Source organism: Agrilus planipennis, unplaced genomic scaffold (assembly GCF_000699045.2).
Source record: "Agrilus planipennis isolate EAB-ADULT unplaced genomic scaffold, Apla_2.0 scaffold92, whole genome shotgun sequence".
NCBI classification, from domain to species: Eukaryota; Metazoa; Arthropoda; class Insecta; order Coleoptera; family Buprestidae; genus Agrilus; species Agrilus planipennis.
Genome location: NW_020438900.1, coordinates 996,575 through 1,018,968, shown reverse-complemented (window position 1 = coordinate 1,018,968; position 22,394 = coordinate 996,575). Strand labels below are relative to the sequence as shown.

The following is a 22,394-nucleotide window of genomic DNA, read 5'->3' as shown; positions in this document are numbered from 1 at the left end:
TTCTGAAACAACAAAGAACAATTAATTACTAATATATTAAATATCCTTCATAAAGTTAAAATCACATACTGTTATTTTTTATATACATATAAGTCGTAGTAAAAATAAAAGATGCTAAATAGTCAATTATACGTACTCACCAGTGTGGAACTCCATTCCAGCCCAACGACGTAGGTGGACACTTCAACCATGGTAAAACCTTCAAAGAATATTGCTTCTCATTCATAAACCCATTTCCACTTATTCCTAATATGGTATACTACCAGAACCGAACAAGTCTGTAGGAATTTCTGAAACAACAAAGAACAATTAATTACTAATATATTAAATATCCTTCATAAAGTTAAAATCACATACTGTTATTTTTTATATACATATAAGTCGTAGTAAAAATAAAAGATGCTAAATAGTCAATTATACGTACTCACCAGTGTGGAACTCCATTCCAGCCCAACGACGTAGGTGGACACTTCAACCATGGTAAAACCTTCAAAGAATATTGCTTCTCATTCATAAACCCATTTCCACTTATTCCTAATATGGTATACTACCAGAACCGAACAAGTCTGTAGGAATTTCTGAAACAACAAAGAACAATTAATTACTAATAATACATTAAATAGCTTTTTCAAAGTTAAAATCACATACTGTTATTTTTTATATACATTTATTGGTCATATTAAAAATAAAGGAAGCTAAATAGTCCAAAATACGTACTCAACATGATGGAAAATTGTAGAAATTCATTCCAGCACAACAACGTAGGTAGATAGTCTAACCATGGCAAAACCTTAATAGATTTCGATGAATGTTGCTTGTCATTCATTTCCTGTCCTTCCCATATTGCCAGAATCGAACAAATCTGTAGCAATTTCTGAAATAACAAGGAACAATTAATAATAAAATATTAAATACCCTTTTCAAAATTAAAATCTCATACTGTTATTTTTGATATACATTTATTGGTCGTAGTAAAAATAAAGGATTCTAAATAGTCTATTATACGTACTCATCATGATGGAAATTGTAGAACTCAATTCCAGCTCAACTATGTACAGGTGGGTAAAACCTTCAAAGCTTTCGATGGAATTTGCTTCTCATTCATAAAGCCATTTCCTGCACTTCCTATATTATCAGAACCAAATAAATTTGTAGGAGTTTCTGAAATAACACCCTGTATTACTAACAGAACCAAATTGACCTTTGGAAATTTCTGAAACAAAGAACAATTGATACATAAAATAAAGTTTAAAAGAAAACAACTTATACATATAGTACACACGTACATTTACGAAAATCAAAATTTTTACCCTTATGATTAAACATAACCGTTCAATTTCCCCTTAATTTTCAAAACAACATTTCTCATATTGTTAAAATAGCTCGCAAAAATTTAAATTACCGCTATAATATTAACAACCGTCGCTTTATGACGCCGTAGTTGGTCTATTATTTAAATCAATCTAAAATATCTTTTACCAGTTGGAAGGACCATAGTTTGATCTGCACGGAATGCTCTGGTTTACATTCATTGTAAAGTCAATTGGTATAGAAAAGTCTTTGACGTATAGAAAATACCCGTGAAAATTTAACTTTAAATTCTTATTGTAGAAGCTAGACTAGCTAGACTATCATAGGTAAAGTTTAATTTAAAATCAATTTTGTAATCAAGACCAGAACGCCTTGGTTAAATTTGATGCATTTTCTTATTAGTTTACTACTTTTATAAAATATATGTGCTCTTTAGTTTGCACTTTCCCAACCTTTATCCTCGCATAATAGTACGACGAGAGGTCGTAGTCGATTATCTTTTTAAAATATTAGAACGATTTTCATTAATTAAGTTTCTAAATTGGTAACATACTTTTCGTTTATACTAATGTTTAGAATTGCAGGTGTATAAACGACTCTACAGCTTTAAATGTCACTTTTACCGTAACAAAAGTTTCTCTATCAATTAGTAATTTGGTGTTGGAGTATCTTTTATCCGAAACAACTTTTTAGATAGGCTCTCATTTCGGAGCTAGAACGAAAAAACCTCGGAGACTTCAACGTTAGATCAAGCGACGAACCTGAATTGTAATTATTTCTTTTCAAATTATTCGAACTGCAACCCAAGTAAATGGTTTAGTCGTTGTAAAATATTCTGTCAGCCACATATTTTAAAGTAAATACAAGCATTTTGGTGGATAGTACTAATTTTATTTTGTTGTATAAGATAAATTTGTTTGCTTATTTATAATTAGAAATTCCTAATTCAACAATGATTTCATGTTTTCATAAACATAAAGAGATATGCAGATTTTCATTTAGTTATTTCACAACGAGTCAATACCTTTATGAAAGGTGTCTAGGTGTAGTCTTGAAATAACAAGCATTTAAGTAACCTTATATCATTAAAGAGCTATTCTGAGGTACCAAAAATTACTTCATAGGCTAGGTTTTTAATGGTAAAGTAACTTTTGTCTAAAAAAAATTTGAGATGAACTCTATTTTCGAAGTTATAGTAAGAAAAGCCGAGAGACTTCAACGTTAGATCAAGCGACGAACTCGAATTTTAATTATTTCTTCCACAGAGCGTTAAAGCGCTCCTTCGTCTATTTGATGTTTAATTTTAAATCCGCCTTTAAATTCAGATACAGCACATCTTAATGCATGGAATACCTTGATTGGATTGCCAAAATAAATTTTGTAACAACGTCAAAAATGCCCGCGAAAATTTAAATTTTGTTGGATATCATAAAACCAGACGTACGTTACTAAACGTCGCCCTAGCTCGTTTATTTAACGTTTAATTTCAAATTTCTTTTGAAAGTCAGAAAGAGCATACCTTGCTCCATAGAAAGCGCTAGTTGAATTTTAAAAATTAAGCTTGTAATAGCATCAAACATGCTCGCGAATATTTATATTTTCTTCGATATGATAAAGATCCACGAAACTTTACGACGCCATATCTGGTCTATAGTTCAATTTTGAATCCGTTGTAAATTTCGGAAAAAATCTGATGTGATTTATGGAACGCATTGGTGAATTTCAAAAACACACGTCACTTTGCGACGCTCTCTCTCATCTATTTAAGGTTAATTTTTAATACCTTTTAAATATCAGAAACACCATATCATGATGCATGGAACACTTGATTGAATTTTAAAAATAAATTATGAAACAGCGTCCAAAATGCCCGCGAAAATTTGAATTTTCTTCGATATGATGAAAACATTTACTTCACTCTGCGACGCCCTTGCTCGTCTATTGAAGGTTTAATTAGAAATCTATTTTGAAACATACTGAATATTATATTGTTTCATAGAATGCCTTAATTGAATTTCCATGGTAAAGTTTGCAACAGTGGCAGAAATGGCCTTAAATATTTAAAGTTCCTTCGGTTTCCTAACAACATGTGCAATTTGCGACCCGGTAGCTGGTGTATTTAATGTGTAATTTCAAATCCGTTCAATATATAAAAAAGAAGACTGCGGCATGAAAATAATAAAATAAGCAAAAGAACTGACCCCAGTAACTGCAGGTTTTAAATTGTTAAGGTTATTGTGGTAAGTCCTTTTGGTTATTTTATTCAAATCCGTTTTAAAAGTCAGAAAGAGCATACATTGGTGCATGGAAAACCTTAGTTGAATTTCCAAAATAAAGTTTGTAACAGTATGATGAATGACATGAAATATTTGNTGTAACAACGTCAAAAATGCCCGCGAAAATTTAAATTTTGTTGGATATCATAAAACCAGACGTACGTTACTAAACGTCGCCCTAGCTCGTTTATTTAACGTTTAATTTCAAATTTCTTTTGAAAGTCAGAAAGAGCATACCTTGCTCCATAGAAAGCGCTAGTTGAATTTTAAAAATTAAGCTTGTAATAGCATCAAACATGCTCGCGAATATTTATATTTTCTTCGATATGATAAAGATCCACGAAACTTTACGACGCCATATCTGGTCTATAGTTCAATTTTGAATCCGTTGTAAATTTCGGAAAAAATCTGATGTGATTTATGGAACGCATTGGTGAATTTCAAAAACACACGTCACTTTGCGACGCTCTCTCTCATCTATTTAAGGTTAATTTTTAATACCTTTTAAATATCAGAAACACCATATCATGATGCATGGAACACTTGATTGAATTTTAAAAATAAATTATGAAACAGCGTCCAAAATGCCCGCGAAAATTTGAATTTTCTTCGATATGATGAAAACATTTACTTCACTCTGCGACGCCCTTGCTCGTCTATTGAAGGTTTAATTAGAAATCTATTTTGAAACATACTGAATATTATATTGTTTCATAGAATGCCTTAATTGAATTTCCATGGTAAAGTTTGCAACAGTGGCAGAAATGGCCTTAAATATTTAAAGTTCCTTCGGTTTCCTAACAACATGTGCAATTTGCGACCCGGTAGCTGGTGTATTTAATGTGTAATTTCAAATCCGTTCAATATATAAAAAAGAAGACTGCGGCATGAAAATAATAAAATAAGCAAAAGAACTGACCCCAGTAACTGCAGGTTTTAAATTGTTAAGGTTATTGTGGTAAGTCCTTTTGGTTATTTTATTCAAATCCGTTTTAAAAGTCAGAAAGAGCATACATTGGTGCATGGAAAACCTTAGTTGAATTTCCAAAATAAAGTTTGTAACAGTATGATGAATGACATGAAATATTTGAAACTTGAAATAGATGTCACTTTGCGACGCTACAGACCAACACTATGAAAATTAATTTACAACCCTATTCAAAAGTTAAAAAGAAAATATTTCAAATAGTAGAGGACTTACCATTTCTTCAGGCGAATTATCCTTTGCTTGATCCATTTCAAACTGGGTTGTCCTTCAAGAGAACAGTGCGACAGGCTGAAACAATATTGAAATCACTAGTAGAAAAAGAATATAAATCTTTTTTACGAAATAAACTGTTACTGTGTTACATTAATTTTTTTTAATAACTCTATTAATATTTCCTTCTTATAAGTAGTTTTAATAAATAAATGGTGCCTAGGACAATCCCTATAATCTCTCTTACAACAACTTAATGGGAATTTAGTTCTATTTATAATCACGACTTTTAATGCACTGTGTCGGGCCATACAGAACTAAGTACAGAAAATATCATAGGGTACCTTTTATCCAGAAAAAAAATACAGTTCCCGGGGGATAGAAAAATTAGGTTTATGTGGTCAATTTCACACCTTCACTACTCAACCTTGTTCATACATTGCCAGAGGCACATAAAAGAACAAAAAATACTGTTTCCGGGGGATAGGGAAAATAAGGGGTAAAATATAGATGCTTAAAAATATTATATGTGTCATTTAAGACGACGTGTCCTTCAATAAATGTATATTACTAAATGTAAAAATGCTATAAAAAATAAATATTCTGGTGTCGCTGAGAGAGACTGTCAAAAAAACTGTTTAGCGTCTCTGAACGAGACTCGAATTTCTCAATAAGTGGTGTCTCGATAGACATGGTTAAAATTTTCTAAGTTCAACATATTTCAGAGATCCCAGTCTTTCTACTAGAGACTCCAGTCTCTCAATTTTCCAGTTTTATTCATTCAGTCTCTCTGCGAGAGACTCGAATCTCTGAATTAACAATTTTATCGTTCGAGTCTCTCATACAGAGACTGTGNTAGTATTACATGGTAATTATTACGTTTTCAGGAATACGCTGAATCAACAATGAACGAATTACTTGGATGGTACGGTTATGAAAATAGACGAAAAGGAAAACCAAAAATGATCCCATATTGTTCGCAAAATGGTAGCACCAGTTCCGGTCCAGACTCTCCAAAATATTCCGGTAAAAAGAGCTCTTTACATTTAACATTTTTTAGTACATGTAGTTCATATAGGGATAGGGTAATTTTTAGATAAAAGTTCATCCAAATAATGGATATCTGTACTAAATTTTTTCAGATAATAATAAATGATTTTAAAAAAATTTAGGTAAACCGAAAGAGAATGTAAACACTAACTAATTTTCATGCTTTTTAAATGTTTAACGATTAAAGTTCAATTCACATAGAAAAACAACGTCAAGTTACAAAATATTTATTGACCACCGCTTGATGAAGGCACAGTGTGGTCAATTGCGATTCTGTAACTCAAACGTTGTGTTTCGAAGTGTTAATTTGGAGTTAACTTAATTAAAAGCTGAATCAAATGAATATTTTATAGTTAAGCATAGTAAGCTTTGCATTTATTGAATAAATGTTTTATATTCTTTTGAATATTTAATTACTAAAGCTCAATTATTTGAAGATTAACTGTACATGTACTAACAATGATTGTAACTCAAAGTTGTAAACGGCGCATTGCCTACTGCGATGCGCGCATGCTAATTTTAAATCGGTCTGGCGGGAACATATTTCACTTTGCTAGAGTACAAAAATACTTGCATGTTGTGACAGTGCCCTGTGTGGTGCGAAGCGCTAAAGTTCATTTGTTTCTAATTGTTATTTTGTGTCTGGTTGCTATTCGTTAGCATCAGCAACGAATTATAAATACACACATCAATACATACACACACGAACTACTCTTTTGTTTTTGTGTCTGAATGTTGTGATAGACATATTGGAATTGCGCGATCCGATACTTCGGAAATAAATGGATATTAATAGTGATCGAAACCGATTGACCGACAAATATGAGATTAAAGTGGAAAATAGTGATGAAGATATTAATGTATGTCACACTTTTTTCTGTTTTGCTACTGTTTGCATTCATAAAATACGCAGTTGTATAGCACCTATCTAACTACTATAGAAATATTTTAACCCGAATCAAAACAAGTCAAAAAAATACTTAAAGGATTTCTGTTTGTCTATTAACATTTACAAAGTACGATTTTAATATTAACTATTAACTGACTTTTTGTTGTTTTTGATAATTACTATAAACAATTTTTTGTATAAATTCCATAAATTGTTACAAATGCTTATTAATAATCAAATAATTGAATTGATTATTAATATTCATTTTTGTTTTGTTCGACACATTTTGACCAAAAATTTGACACCGGCGTGTTTTTTTGGCATAGAATTAACACAGGAAGAATTGTTATTACATAAGAGGAACATTGTTTTTTAATTCTGAAAGCATTAAAGGAATATAGTACTAGAGCAAAAGTTTAAAAAAAAAAATAGAAAAAAAGTCAAAGTGGAATGATATTTCTTCTTATTCGGAGTAATATAGCTCGGGTTTAATTCGGTACAACGAGTAACATGAATCGGCAATTTGATCCCCGGTGTCGGATCGCAGATGGCTGGTAACAAGACACCTACCTATCCCTATCAAGCATCAGCTAGCTTCGTTCCTAACGTCGTCGTCACTATATAATACATACATATAGGTACATTTATATTACATGTACACATTATACAGATATAACGCACTGTTGTAAATCCTTAAAACAGTCTTTATACTGGGTGGACAAACCTTGACACAAAGTCGATCGTAAAAAAAAATTATAATTATAAAATGTAGTAATGAGTAAAAAAAGACTGTGTTTATATTAGTCAGACCAAGACCGAATGAACAAGACAAATCCTTTTTATTTTATTCAAATCCGTTTTAAAAGTCAGAAAGAGCATACATTGGTGCATGGAAAACCTTAGTTGAATTTCCAAAATAAAGTTTGTAACAGTATGATGAATGACATGAAATATTTGAAACTTGAAATAGATGTCACTTTGCGACGCTACAGACCAACACTATGAAAATTAATTTACAACCCTATTCAAAAGTTAAAAAGAAAATATTTCAAATAGTAGAGGACTTACCATTTCTTCAGGCGAATTATCCTTTGCTTGATCCATTTCAAACTGGGTTGTCCTTCAAGAGAACAGTGCGACAGGCTGAAANCAGATTTTAATATTAAATACAGAAAAAAAAAGAAACTTGTTCTGTTTTGTTCGCTAAAAAGTAATTTTTGCGTTAGAGATATAAAGCAGAGGATAGCGCAGCCTTCAATAAAAAGAAGTCACTTCTATGCTCGCGAACGGATAATTTAGAAATACGAAAACGATTGTTTAGTGTAGAAGGTAATAAATTAAGAGATATAAGATAGAATAGGAGAACAGAGGACTCTGTTGAAGTCAATAGATCAGATTAAATGAGCATGACCAAGATTTAATACCCACGACCAAGACAATATCAGAACGACCAAAACTAGAAATATTTGAAAAAGACCATGATCAAGACCGAATAAGTCTTAAAAGGTTCTACTTTGCAACTAATTTGTAAGAAATATAATTTTGTCTTTTTAGCTTCATATAGGTAGTCAGCGGGTAACAAATTGTTAAATTGATTATTACTAATATTTTAAGCAACAGTCAATACTTTTCGGTTGACCAAATAAGGATTTAAAGAAAGTAGCCAATTGCAATTCTTTTTCGTACCCTAAAATTTTAATCTAATTTGACATTTTTTGCTTCAATAGGTAAATTAATTTTTTCAATATTTGGATGGTCTTGTTTTTTTTTTTTTTTTAATAAAGTTTGAAACGTCTACGTCTAGATTAGAAATTAGTATTTATTTTTTCTTGAATTTTAACGTACATTTAATTCCACCCTGTATAAGTATATATATCTGTTTTACAGTACAATGATTCCTTAGTTTCTCTGTTGGTATACATACGTTGGTATGTGTGTGTATGGTTGTAAAAAATACATGAGCTGTGGTTAAAATCATAAAGCGAATTGCGTTCTTGTAAGTGAAACCGCTTTTCCAGCTATTAAGTCGTATACGGTATTGTTCGGATGCTAAATATACAGTGGGTTTGTAAAACGACGAAATGGCACTAATAATAATAATTATGTGTTACTCGGAAAGTCGCACTAATGTTAAGTAACACAAACATAAACAACGAATATTGGGATCTGTCAAATGGAAGGAATAGAACAATATGGCACCGATAAGGGAAAACCATTCATGGTCTCTACATGGTAACGTGCAATAATGAGGAATAGCACAATATATGGGTAGAAACTCTTGAAAAATGGATTTTGTTAATACAGGTCACAAACCGTTAATCTCACAAAAGTTTTGATTACACACATTAGTAAAATATATACTTAATGATTTGATTTTCTTTTCTCTTTTTTTTTCCAATTTAAGCAGTTTTAAATTTCATCATTAAAAATCGTACCGTTGCCATTTTCGCTACTTTGTAATTATTTCCACTACGTCATCACAAGAAACGCATTAATTTATAATATGTTGGAAAACCTTCATCTTTAAAACACACATCTACACGGTACGCCGGACTCTACAGCGATACAAAATTTAATATGGCGACCGGCCGCCATATTTTTTTAAAACGTAGGAGTATTACAAAAAGAAGAAACTCACCGAACTTAACATTACATACATTGAAAAAGTTTTCGAAAATATTTGATAGCTACATAATGTGCATGGAAATAAAAATGTAATTTTTCTGATACAATTGTGGCAGAGATGATTTGTAATTTCTAATAATGGAGGATTGTATGATGTATATATACATATAAGAATCTATACTTTTTTTTAATGGGTGTTCTTTCCGTCGTTGAATCGATTTCTGGGTGTAAGTGGAAGGTATCGTGTATACAAAGTATTATGTTTTACGGATACAATATCAGTGAGGCTCGCATTGCCAGAAAACCGTTGCTCATTTCGCATTATCCTGAATTTTAATTATAAATGTTATTAATAGCGCAGCACAGAGCTGATATTTGAGACTAGTCTAACTGCGGTGGATGGAGCATGGAACTATACTGGGTGATTTATAAAGAGCGAACACTGGACAAATGCACCACATTCTATACGTCAAAATTATGTGATTTCATGAAAAAAATATTGATTGTTAAATAAGTGTAGGGTGTTGAGCCAGACACACTAAATTTTCTTTAATTAGTAGATTCGTTTGTAAAATAGATAACAAAACTCTCTATAATGAAAGAAAGTACTTCTACAGACTTTAAATTCAGAATTTACTGAAGGTGAGAATTAAGAATCTTTAGTAGGTAATAGTTTTAGTAAGTTCTAGAAGGACCGATTAACATAAACAAATAAGTGAACAAGCCTAGTTGTTTAAATAAAGTAGTGTTAGGGTAATTCCGAGTGAGTTGGGACATTTTACTTCAAGTTACTATAACTTCAGAAATAATGATAACACACTAAAAAATATATTCTTCATTTAAACAGTAACATGAATAAAACTGTTATATCAATATATCATAAAAATAAACGTATTCTTGAAAAAATAGATATGGTTCACTAAAAAAGCCTGACATTTAATGATTTTTCCGACATAAACCCCTTCCGCATATGTCATAAAAACTGACATACTTTGAACAGTTCTACATGAAACCATCGCATTGGAGGCACTGCACTCACCCTGCTTTCACACAGACGGTTTTTTGCCGTGGCCGTGCACGGCAACCGTGCCGTGTATAATAGTAATACATTGGTTTATATGCAAGCTTTCACACAGCACGGTTTGTTGCCGTAGCCGTGCACGGCTGCGTCGCAGCAGGGCATGAGGACTGCAACGGCACGGCGCCGTAGCCGTGCACGGCAACAGTGAGACAAGCAAGTGTATAGAAGTATTCACACGTGCCGTGTGTTCACACGGCAAAAATTGTTTTCAGGATCGTTTTTCTCTCTGAATTGTGCAGTTAACAGAAGAAATTATATAGTGTGGCGGATAATAACACCGCTATATTTAATTTAAAACATATATTTGACTAAACATTATATTACACCCTTTTGTAAATATTTCTACTCGAATTCTTTTGTATCTGTCTTTCTATTATTATTATTATTCTCTGTGAAAATATTTGGAACAGTGTCTTTATCAAGGTAAAAATCTTACTCCAAGCATCGGTAGAGATTATATAATTAAGAAAAATTTACCTCCTTTCTTAATAATATATCATTGGGGAAGATAATACAAAGGATATATTGAATATGAGCATTTAAATTTTCTCGGATATTTTTGAAGAAACAAGGTTTTGTACAGATATATATTACAATCTTCTTTTATCTCTTATAAGCTAGACAGTGAAAACTTTAATAATTTGATTTCTTTTGGTATCAAAGCGTTACATAACAGAAAGGAAAACCTTTTTCTATTTCTGATAGATTGTTTTCTGATTGATACTCAATTTTTTTTTATTTCCCTCTTGATATTAAATAAAGCGTAATCATTGTCAATTAATTTTGATGACTATTACTAATTTTTAAATCATCTTGCAATTTTACGCATAATTCATCGAAACTCCTAATGGACATTCGAAAATAATTAAAAAATTTGGAGCTATCCTCTCGTAGCTCATGAAATAATGTTACAAGTTCACCCATCAATTGTCTGTTTTCAAGTAGTGGATGAATCCAAAATCTTCTTGTTTTTTGTGTTTTTCTGCGATTATGCCATATCATTAGTAACAACATGCGTTTTTTTCTTTCGTCCATTTTGGTCATGTATCAAAACAAAACTAAACCGTGAAAAACCGTGTGCAGTGTGAACGCAAAGCAAAATGAAATTACGGCACGGCACGGCACGGTTGCCGTTAGAAAACCGTCTGTGTGAAAGCAGGGTAAGTCATCTTCAGAAAGGCTATCACTAGATTCCTGTAGAGTCCTAAATTATCGTCATCCGTTATTGACTCATTTGCAACCGCTTTCTTCACTACCTTTCTCATTTTCTTCTTTGGTTTAATCTTCGTCATTCGGTTCATAACCATCTGTCTTGCTTTCGCATGTTTTGATTCTCTAGCACCTTTTCGTTTATCATTGTATTCCGATGATGTTCAAACGCTTCCTAGCCTTTTCAATACCTGTGGAAGATGTGCCTGGTACGGCATTAAATTTGTCTAACATGGTTCCTGGGGTACCATTTTCTTGAATTGCTTTTTGAACTTTACCCGTATCTACCTGAACCTAGCATGCTAGTTGCTGAATAACTATCTCTTCCTACACGGATGATAAAGTAGCATACTTTTGTATTCTACGAGACATGGTACACAAACTATATCTCCCGAAAAGTTACTGTACCATCTTTCCCAATTTTACAGGCTAGTCGTCATATGTAATTTTCGCTAAATACCTTATTATAACTTCAACAATTCCTACAACAACTTTAATCTTAAAACACCCACAAAAATATGAAATACTTCAACTTGTTTACATGGCTCAATTTATTTTTAGGTCCTCTCAAACCTATTTTTGTGCATAACTTACCCTTTATACGCTTTAACGCCAAAATCTTTAGCCTATGATGTAACACATGTGAACTACTGCTGTTGACTAACAGCTCAACTATTGTCCTGAAAATTGAAATGTTCCAACTCACCCGGTGCACGATCTCTTCCAAAATTACCCTAACCGTACACCGGCTAAATTAAGGCCGTAGATTAGCATCAATTAGTACCAATTTTTTTCTTATATGTGTATAGAATCTACAGTTTTACACTGTTTCATTCCTGCTAAACCACCCTGTAGATATAAGCAGGCAGGGAAATGGATCAGGGTGTCTGCCATACGATATCAGTTATTAAGTATCGGGTGTATATATTGGATATCTTTTATGAGCATTCATATGTATATGGACTTACAATACATAAATGTATATATATATATATATAGGGTAAATGGGCTTTGTACATGACAAACGCGAGGAGTTACTAATAACAGAAACTGTTTTTCGAATTGTGTCAAAATATTTAACTCTATAGCAAATATGTTCCAAAATGCACTTTTAAGAAAATTTCTAAGAGCAAATAACCTTTAAACAACATGAATTCATTTGGCACAAAACATAAACTATGTTACAGACTAGATAAAAATCCATTTTTCGGTAAGCTAGTTTCAAATTCTTTATGTCTAGGAAAATTTCCTTAGGTCTAGAAACGCTGGTTAAAATTCGGATGTGTTGTCCACTATTGGTCAAAAATCGAACGCGTTAGTGGACATCATTCTCCCTATTACTTACATCTTGCAAAGATTATTATATTTTTTCGTGAATGTATCAATAAGAGTCATTTTAAAAGGCGTATGAAGCTAATCTGTTGGTAAAAACGACAGTCCTAAATTTGCAATTTCGAAATATTGCGACCAGATAGCATCTTCGGAATGCACATTTTAGATGTTTGTCACGCTTTTTCCAAAATACTTGACCATTAATTACAATTAATATTTGTGGATTAGCGTAAGAAACTTCATTCCTATCAGATATTCCAGTACACCATACAGCTTGTTATTTTTTGCTTGAAGTTACTAATTAGTATTACATGGTAATTATTACGTTTTCAGGAATACGCTGAATCAACAATGAACGAATTACTTGGATGGTACGGTTATGAAAATAGACGAAAAGGAAAACCAAAAATGATCCCATATTGTTCGCAAAATGGTAGCACCAGTTCCGGTCCAGACTCTCCAAAATATTCCGGTAAAAAGAGCTCTTTACATTTAACATTTTTTAGTACATGTAGTTCATATAGGGATAGGGTAATTTTTAGATAAAAGTTCATCCAAATAATGGATATCTGTACTAAATTTTTTCAGATAATAATAAATGATTTTAAAAAAATTTAGGTAAACCGAAAGAGAATGTAAACACTAACTAATTTTCATGCTTTTTAAATGTTTAACGATTAAAGTTCAATTCACATAGAAAAACAACGTCAAGTTACAAAATATTTATTGACCACCGCTTGATGAAGGCACAGTGTGGTCAATTGCGATTCTGTAACTCAAACGTTGTGTTTCGAAGTGTTAATTTGGAGTTAACTTAATTAAAAGCTGAATCAAATGAAACTGACGGTTGTTTCGCTAAAATTTGACTTCTTCAGTACGAGGACAGAATGTTTCTGCTTCCAACAATAATAAACACAATTAATCGGTAGTGAGTTGGCATAATATTGTACGAAAGGTTTCAAATTGTGTTTAATGTGTCTGTCATTCAGTATGTGAATATTGGATTGCTGTTAAACGATGCAGGTTAGCTTTTTGCGTATATTTTGGCGTAGTACGTGAGAGTAAAATATGGAATTGAAGACAAGGCGTCTACAGATTTTTTTTTCTTGGACACCGTTTTGGCCTGTAAGATGATACGAATGTTATTTTTGGAACGCGTGTAATATTAGACAATGCGTGCGCAAGTCGATAGTTTGATCTAATTGTAATACATCTACACGTATACGTATTTTCCAAGATTTTCGGACTGTGTGTCGCAGTTGGAGGATTGGTTGACCGATGAATGATTTAAAAGAGTATGATAATGCATAATAAACTATTGAAAACAAAAGCTGAAAGAGTAGTCTGATTCTTAAAGGCTTTATCTACCACTAAGAATGAAACGTTATCTTCATAACAAAAGGTTGTAAAGACATTTAGTCTATTTGGATATTGTAAAGTGAAATTGCAATTGATGTTAAGGTACTCCGGTCGAGATGTGAAAAGTAAAATCAAAACGAAATAAAACTTATGTAGTAATTAACGAAATTTGAAGGTGTATATTTGGAGTGCAGCGCTGTAGGGGTGCAAAGAGGTATTAGAATGAATAGGAGAACATCCTGGAAGTCAATAAGAAATAAGCCAGATAAAGAGGTAGGACACCTTCTCAGGAACGAAGGACTAGTTAGAGACATATTAGAAGCGGAAACAGCAATTAAGAGGAGTAGAGTTAGACTTAGATTGGATTAGAGTTCATAAATAGTTAAGGATGTGGGATGTTGCAGTTTTAGGTAAATGGGAAGGTTAGCTCAGGATAGGAAAGAGTGGTGGTGCGTGTCCGAGCAGTCTTAGGACTGACGACCATAATGATGTCAATGAAAACGCTTTAACTTTCACTGTAAATGAAATTTCGAGCCGACTACTTTAAAAAAGTATCTACATAACAATAAATAAATATTTCAAACAAAATTTGCGAATGTCACAAACTTTTTTTAATTAAAATGCCTGTTTCTGTCTGTTATTTTTAATGAAAGTATCAATTAATTTTTTAATCTGTTGTAGGAAGTTGCGACTGGTGTAGTCATGTGGTTGACGATAATAAAGCTATTTCGTCAGCGGGTGCTGTGTTTTGCTCCGAACTTTGTTTTTCGCAATCGAGAAGGGCGAATTTTAAAAAGAATAAGACCTGCGATTGGTGCAGGCATGTCAGACATACCATATCGTATGTCGACTTTCAGGTAATCGAACACATTAAATAAACATCACATTTCGCACGTTTCTAATGTAATGAAAATTTATGTTTCATTTTAATTAAATGAATTTTCGACATGAAGTCAACGATTTGAAATAATTGCAGCTACTAGTAAAAGAATTGCGCGATTTTAGATTTAAAAATCGATATTGTATCAATCACTGTCTTCTAATTCACAGGTCTGCGATAAAAAAGTTTTTTGTATAAATTTATCTTAAGCATATAAATGTTGGTCTATATTTTGCAAATATAAACTTTGTTTTAACGTATCACGTCACATTTTTTTTATAGATAGTCTGAAGGTAACTATCGTCGTTTACACCGCCTGAAAAAAAAAATAGTTTATAGCGCGCCACTATTGAGAGATATAATATTAACGTGTAATAAAAGATTAACTATAGCTTCTCGAAGTTGTAAAAACAATTCAAATGTATTTTTTTACATTTGCGGACAATATACAATAGTTGTGTCACCAAGATAAACACTGGGTTACGATAAATATGCCGGTTATGTGTTACAGTGGACTTATGGTAAATCAAAATCATAATTATTCGGTATTTTTATGTCCAAATTAGAATGCAATTGGAAGTCGGAGCGAAAAATGTCATCAATACAAGTTTGAAAGAAGAAAGTATTGCTTCCACCACTTTACATTAAACTTGGTTTGATCAAACAGTTTGTAAAGGCATTTCAGCTTGACCAACGGTGATTATTTCATGTTTATATACCTAGGTTATGATCTATATAGGTTTTAAGCATATAAAAAAATCGTAAGGACACAAAAAATTACTTTTTAAGAGTAAGAAAAAAGTCAATTCAAAAATCACGTTTTTTTTTACCTATTTTCGATCTTTCCATGCTTTAATATTGTCGAAGGTATTTTTAACCAACACCATCGAAAAGAGCATCGTTAAAAACATAGAAACACTAGTTATCGAATACTTTTTCGTCACACAAATAACGTGGCAAGGGTTAAAATGGTTCTCTGAGCATTTATGGATTAATCTGACGTGGTATATACCATATAATTATCGTTTTCTATTACTTATAAGACAATTGCGACAAATATTAACAATTTAAGAAAAAAAACTATTCAAAACGAAATTTCGCAGACCTGTGTTATGAATATTAAAAAATAAAACTAATTTAAATTTTGTTCTTCAGCAGCACTTTCAGGGAATTAGAAATAAATAAAATTATACATCAACCGAAATGTATTCGAAAGTTATTCAGTAACGGTTGTGTTTTTTCAGGATGGTGCCTCTCAGCTTCAATTTTGCTCCGACAAATGTCTCAACCAATACAAAATGCATATATTCTGTCGAGAAACGAAGGCACACTTAAAAATGCACCCTCACGTTCCAGAAAATGCGAAGTCTTCAGGAGTTCTCATTACGCCAGATTTATGGCTGAGAGACAGCAGGCAAGACGACGCCCTATCTGCATCTCCGCCGCCGTGGATCACAAAGGACGACGTTCAAACATCCCCCCTCCCACTGATCTCATTAGTTCATCCTTCGAAATTGATAGAGCAAAAAACGGAAAACGGTACTTTTCATAGTAGTAGTAAGAGACAGAAGAGTGCCACTACGCAGAAAAAGAAAAGGAAACGTACACTTCCAGATAATTCCTGTACTACATCACCAGACAGTAAAAGTTTATGGAACGACTGTCCCCAAGATCTCAGAATCAAGCAACCATATATACACAAAAGCACCAACAATTTGGAAGAAACCCAACCACCTCATCAATCTACTAATTCTAAACTGTTTTATGACAAAATTTCCGAAACCTTCGACAATAAGTCACAAACATCGATCATCCCAAGGAGTACTACACTTCCTCCGGTAACAGTTTTGGTCCCTTATCCCATTTTCGTCCCAGTTCCTTTGCCTATTCCCATACCTTTTGACAGCAAGTTGCTGATCCCAAATAAAGAACCTCCAAAAAACAATAACTACGATAAAGAATTACCAAAAACTGACGGCAAAACAATCATCGATGATAACGACAAGTTATTAAATTTGAGTAGTTGTAATAATTATAATAATAAATCTCCCGATAAAAAAGATTTATTGGAAGACGGATGTGAGCAAACTATTATTCGAAATTTGAATGTAGAAGAATTGTTAGAAGAAAAAAATGGTTTCAGTAGTCCCGCAACTGCCAAAGAATGTCCCCAAAAGCCACAGAACTTAAGACTGAGATCTCTAAAGAAAAGGAAAAAGATTTTGGAAGTAAAACGGAAAAGTTTGCAACTGAGAGCCAAAAGGACAACTGTCTCCACCTAATTATTTCTCTTAATGTGTATAATAATAATAAGCGATTAATTTATTGGAAACTTCAAGCACAAACTGTAATCTAATAAAAAATATAAAGTCCTACGTTTTATTATTCTGATTTTAGTGGCAAAAACTGCTTTCATAAAAGCTGTTTCCTTCTATGTCTTAAGCTTATGTAACCCTTTCCAAAAACATATTAAAATTAGGATTCAGTCAATTTTTGAAATAACAAACTTATAATTTTGCTAACTATCTCAACTAAATTATCTATAGAGTACTTGGAAGTCAATAAGGAATAGGTACGATAGGTAAGTCTCAGGCATGAAGGTCTAGTCAGAGAGATATTAGAGGCAGAAACGGGAGTTAGGAGCGGTAGATGTCGATAATTCTAGTTTTAGTGAAATGCGAAGATTAGCTCGAGATAGGAAAGAGTGGAGGTGCGTGCCCAACCAGCCTTGGGGCTGACGACCTTATGATGATGAGGGTAAATCCCCTTACTACAAGTAGAATAATGAAATTTGACGTAATTGAAGTAAACTACCAGAAAATATAAAAATCATTCATTTACAACATTATAAGGGTAGCACTTGCTACAGTTTTCGAAAATAGCTATTTAAATATTTTACAGAAATCTAACAAATTGTTTCCTATATCACTAGATACTGCAAATTGCGATCATCTACGACCAAAGGGTAATTTTCAGATTAACAATTCAGATGTTTACCTGCTTTAGACTCGTATAAATCGTTGGAATGATACATTAGCTTTAGTTCAACATAGTTTTCAAACAGAAATGGATGATCCATATGTAAATTGTACTAATTCTACAGCCACGTTATGGTTATATGATTTAGACATAGAAGATGTTAGTTGGATCATAACTAGTTCGTTCATGATATTTACTATGCAAACAGGCAGGTACATTTGTATCATTATAATATAATAAAAATAAACTGTTTGAGTATCTCAAAAAAATAAGAAAATTCGTAATTATGGAATATCAAAGAAATAATCAAGATAAATTACTGTTGTTTTTAAGGATTTGGAATGCTGGAATCAGGGTGTGTGTCAACCAAAAACGAAGTTAATATAATGATGAAAAATGTGGTAGACATCGTTTTGGGAGGTACAAATCTGTTAATTGCTAACACCACATTTAGTAATACCTTAATTATTATAAAAAAAAAAAACTGATAAAATAAATTATCAGAAATCGATTTTGGTAAAAATGAATCCCTATTTTCAATCAACCAACGTTTCGCCCTTCGGTTCAGGCTTCCTCAATGTTTGCATACTAATAATTGTAATAATTGGCATCATGCTAGAATTATTATTTTGCTAACATTTTTAGAATTGTATTAGATGTAATGGAAAGTAGAAATTTCATAAAGGATTGAATTGTAACAGTAATACCAATAGTCGAATTAAATTCAATGTGTGATACATCAATGAAATCATATCTTTTTACCGTATTTACTGGCATAAAAATCCAATATGGTGTTCATAAGAAAATCAAAAGTGAACATTGGAAAAATAAGATTTTGAGTAGACCTGAAAACTTTTTGATAATTTAATTAGAATGCCCAATGTCGATAATGTAAATATAAAAAGTTTTATAATTTCTAATTTAATCCATGCTGTATCTCTTACGTGTTCGTATATCCCAATGATATGCACTGTAACAGTGGCCACCCTGTATAATTTTCACTTACTACATAATATGTCCAGTGAAATTTTTAAAATAATTAAAAATTTGCAAGTAAAATAAATAAATGATTCTAGCATGATATAATTATCATAATTATGAATACGCAGACCTTGAGAAAGTCCTAATCCGATGAGCGAAACGTTGATTAAAAACTGATTTTTATCTGAATCTGAAATTATGTCGCTGATATGCATTAGGGAGAAATAAAGATATTAATTAAGAGATTAGTAATAACGAACAAATAGTGTTAATTTGGTACTTATATTATTGCGTTCTAGCGTTAGATTGATTTTTTTTTAATTTTTAAGGATTTACGTACTGGGTTTTTGGCTATGCTTTTTCATTTGGAAGAAGCGACTATAACACTCCATTTATGGCGTTCGGAGACTTTTTTATAGACCCTTTAATTACCGATCCATTAAAAGGATCAATCTATACCGCTTTTTTGTTTCAAATGTCTTTTGCAACTACTGCCACAACCATTGTTAGCGGAGCGATGGCCGAAAGGTTGTATTTTTTATGATAGTCATTCGTTCAATAATCAGTAACATCTAATCTCTGAATAATAATAATTGTGGCGAAAGAACTCTTTTTTTTGTGTAAATATTTTGTAAATACCTATAATTGTTTAAATAGTATTTCGTTGTTATTTTAATTAATAATTATTCAAGAGATACTAAATAATTAATCCTATAACACTATTTATTGATTTCGACGCAATTGCACCGATTATTACCGTATTCAACATTAGCATCATGTCTTGATAAAACGAAATACATTTTTTCAATTACATTTAAGGTGCAATTTCAAGGCCTACTGTTTGTACAGTTTTTTGAACACGATCGTTTACTGCATTCCTGCAGGATGGGTTTGGGGCGATCACGGGTTTCTAAAAAGAATGGGGGCAGTAGATATTGCTGGATCGGGACCTGTCCACTTAGTCGGTAAATGAATTATAATGATATTATAATAAAAAGTACCTATTTCAAAATTTAATTAGAAAACAAAAGAATAATTATTGTTTCAAATTAAAATTACGTGATATGAATTGCTCGTTGTAGGCGGATTTTCAGCATACGCGAGCGCTTTGATGTTAGGGCCAAGAACAAATCGCTATACCAGTGGAAATAGCCCATTACCCATGGGAACCCCCGTCAACGCTGTTTTAGGGTTGTTCGTACTTTGGTGGGGTTGGCTTGCGTTTAATTCAGGGAGCACGTACGGGGTAAGAGAAGTATCGAAACAATCATCTACTTAATTAAGTTACAATTAGTCAATTAATTTTGTATGAAATTAAGGGCATTATTTACAGTTCACTGGTGAAAAATATAGTTACGCAGCAAGGGCGGCAGTGATGACGATAATGGCATCGTTTGGGGGCGGCTGTACGAGCCTAATTTACTCTATAATACGATTAAAAGGTAACACCGACCCTCTTGATGTAATAAATGGAATTTTGGGTTCATTAGTTTCTATAACCGCCGGCTGTTTTCTTTATCAAGGTGAATTACAAAAGCATTTGCTTTTTTCCTTAAAATTAAGATATGTGTACAATAAGTTTCTCATAATTAATATTAATTTCATACTAGTTCTTCCCCCTGCCCCCGGCCATTTTTATTGCTCTACTATGACGTAGTGTCGGCCATCATTCTTTTCTAATTGTTGCAGTTGTCGGCCATCATTCTTTTTCAATTGTTGTCGCATTGTTACTGATGTAGGCCATTATGGTTTTTTTAATAGATGTATAGTAATCAATGATTAAAATTTAAAGGAATTGTTTTGTAAATAGGTATGCAACACATTGTACACTTCAGCATAAGAAATTGCTGATACTAACTTTCATTTATGTAATACAACTTTTTTCTGTGCTGACAGCACTCATATATTTTTTTATATACAATATTAAACGTTTGCAAGCACACTTTACTTTAAAGCGACTTCACCCTATCTTATAGTTGAGTTATCTCACTTCCTAGAAATCGAAAATAGGTCTTATTCTTCTAATTTTTATAATAAATCATTTTTTTAAACGTTTTCCACAAACCTTAACAAATCAAGGCCCTACGTACTATATTGATTGTGAGATATTTCCAGCATGGGAAGCACTTTGTATTGGTGCAATTGGAAGCTTATTGGTTTGTTTTTCTATGCCGTTATTTGATAAGGTAAATACATGTTTATAAACTCAAAAGGAATTTGATAAAAATGCACGTTTTCTACAACAGTTTGGAGTAGATGATCCCGTGGGAGCTAGTTCTGTACACGGCGTAGGAGGGATGTGGGGTAGGTATTAGAATAAATTATATACATTGGTTATGTACTTCTTAAACAAAACTATTTAGGCGTGATAGCGGTGGGAATATTTGCTGACAACCCTTATCCTCTCACCACTACAAACGGACGAAGCGGTTTGCTCAAAAGTGACTTTAATACTAATTCAATTTAACACCACATAATAATTTTTTAATCTCTTTATTAGGTGGAAGTTGGCACCTTCTTGGCGTGCAATGTTTGAGCGTTCTTTGCTTAAGTTTGTGGGCGTTTACGACATCTGTCTTTTTATTATGGTTCATCAATCTCATGATAAAAATTCGAATGGATAAAGACGAGGAATTAATTGGAGCTGATTTAACAGAACATGGAATTAAACATACTCAGGTATATCTAGTTGGGTGTGTCGAAAATGCTCTGTTTTGCAGTTTTTTCACTAATATATGTATTGTTTTTAATCACGATAAAAAAAATTGTAAATTTGTGTAAAGAGAAAAAGTTTTGAGTCGACATTTCAAGCTCGCCAAAGTTAGTTAAAGTACAGTGATTAATTTTTTGCCCTTATACAAAATTAAGCCAATATAATAGTTTCTGAGAAAAAAATTGTTATTTTCCTTGATACATATTTGTAGAAAATTAAATTAAATGAAAAATAAAAACATATATAAACACATCAAGAAAAATACAATTTTTACTCAAATTGAATTTAATTAGACGCCTATCTCTCAGAAGCGATTAAATTTACGTAATTTGATGTAGATATTTATTAGTTTACAATGGAAAAATTATAAAGGACTTTTATACAGAATTAAATCATTAATTAAATGCAAGTCCAGCCACCCTTGCTATTTATCCCTTTATATAATATTAAGTATGATAAATTTGGGTTTATATCAGGTCAAATATGTCACAAAAAAATTTAATGAAACTGA

General features: G+C 32.2%; 2 protein-coding genes and 1 long non-coding RNA gene across 3 annotated transcripts; 2 read left to right on the top strand and 1 right to left on the bottom strand.

The window, feature by feature from the left end:
* Positions 1-430: 430 nt before the first annotated feature.
* Positions 431-4,869, bottom strand: LOC108734961. The gene is made up of 4 exons (XR_003230878.1): positions 4,789-4,869; positions 1,010-1,213; positions 718-874; positions 431-578 (listed from the first exon to the last, which is right to left on the bottom strand). It is a non-coding gene; the product is annotated as an uncharacterized LOC108734961 (long non-coding RNA).
* Positions 4,870-6,414: 1,545 nt separating this feature from the next.
* LOC108734978 (sine oculis-binding protein homolog) lies at positions 6,415-17,583 on the top strand. The gene is made up of 4 exons (XM_018466758.1): positions 6,415-6,695; positions 13,305-13,443; positions 15,012-15,187; positions 16,455-17,583. The coding sequence occupies exons 1-4, from the start codon at positions 6,618-6,620 to the stop codon at positions 17,490-17,492; spliced, it is 1,431 nt and encodes a 476-aa protein (XP_018322260.1). The 5' UTR covers positions 6,415-6,617; the 3' UTR covers positions 17,493-17,583.
* A 693-nt stretch (positions 17,584-18,276) lies between these two features.
* LOC108734948 (putative ammonium transporter 3) lies at positions 18,277-21,902 on the top strand. The gene is made up of 11 exons (XM_025973282.1): positions 18,277-18,397; positions 18,523-18,609; positions 19,500-19,698; positions 19,990-20,135; positions 20,253-20,416; positions 20,504-20,693; positions 21,286-21,356; positions 21,417-21,474; positions 21,534-21,611; positions 21,671-21,849; positions 21,891-21,902. The coding sequence occupies exons 1-11, from the start codon at positions 18,277-18,279 to the stop codon at positions 21,900-21,902; spliced, it is 1,305 nt and encodes a 434-aa protein (XP_025829067.1).
* The last annotated feature ends 492 nt before the right edge of the window (positions 21,903-22,394 follow it).

Coding starts and splice junctions, on each gene's coding strand:
- LOC108734978 (XM_018466758.1), top strand. CDS start 6,618: ATGGATATTAATAGTGATCGAAACCGATTGACCGACAAATATGAGATT. Junction 13,444..15,011: donor AGACTCTCCAAAATATTCCG/GTAAAAAGAGCT, acceptor AATCTGTTGTAG/GAAGTTGCGACTGGTGTAGT. Junction 15,188..16,454: donor TATCGTATGTCGACTTTCAG/GTAATCGAACAC, acceptor GTGTTTTTTCAG/GATGGTGCCTCTCAGCTTCA.
- LOC108734948 (XM_025973282.1), top strand. CDS start 18,277: ATGGATGATCCATATGTAAATTGTACTAATTCTACAGCCACGTTATGG. Junction 18,610..19,499: donor GGTAGACATCGTTTTGGGAG/GTACAAATCTGT, acceptor TTAATTTTTAAG/GATTTACGTACTGGGTTTTT. Junction 20,136..20,252: donor GGGACCTGTCCACTTAGTCG/GTAAATGAATTA, acceptor TGCTCGTTGTAG/GCGGATTTTCAGCATACGCG.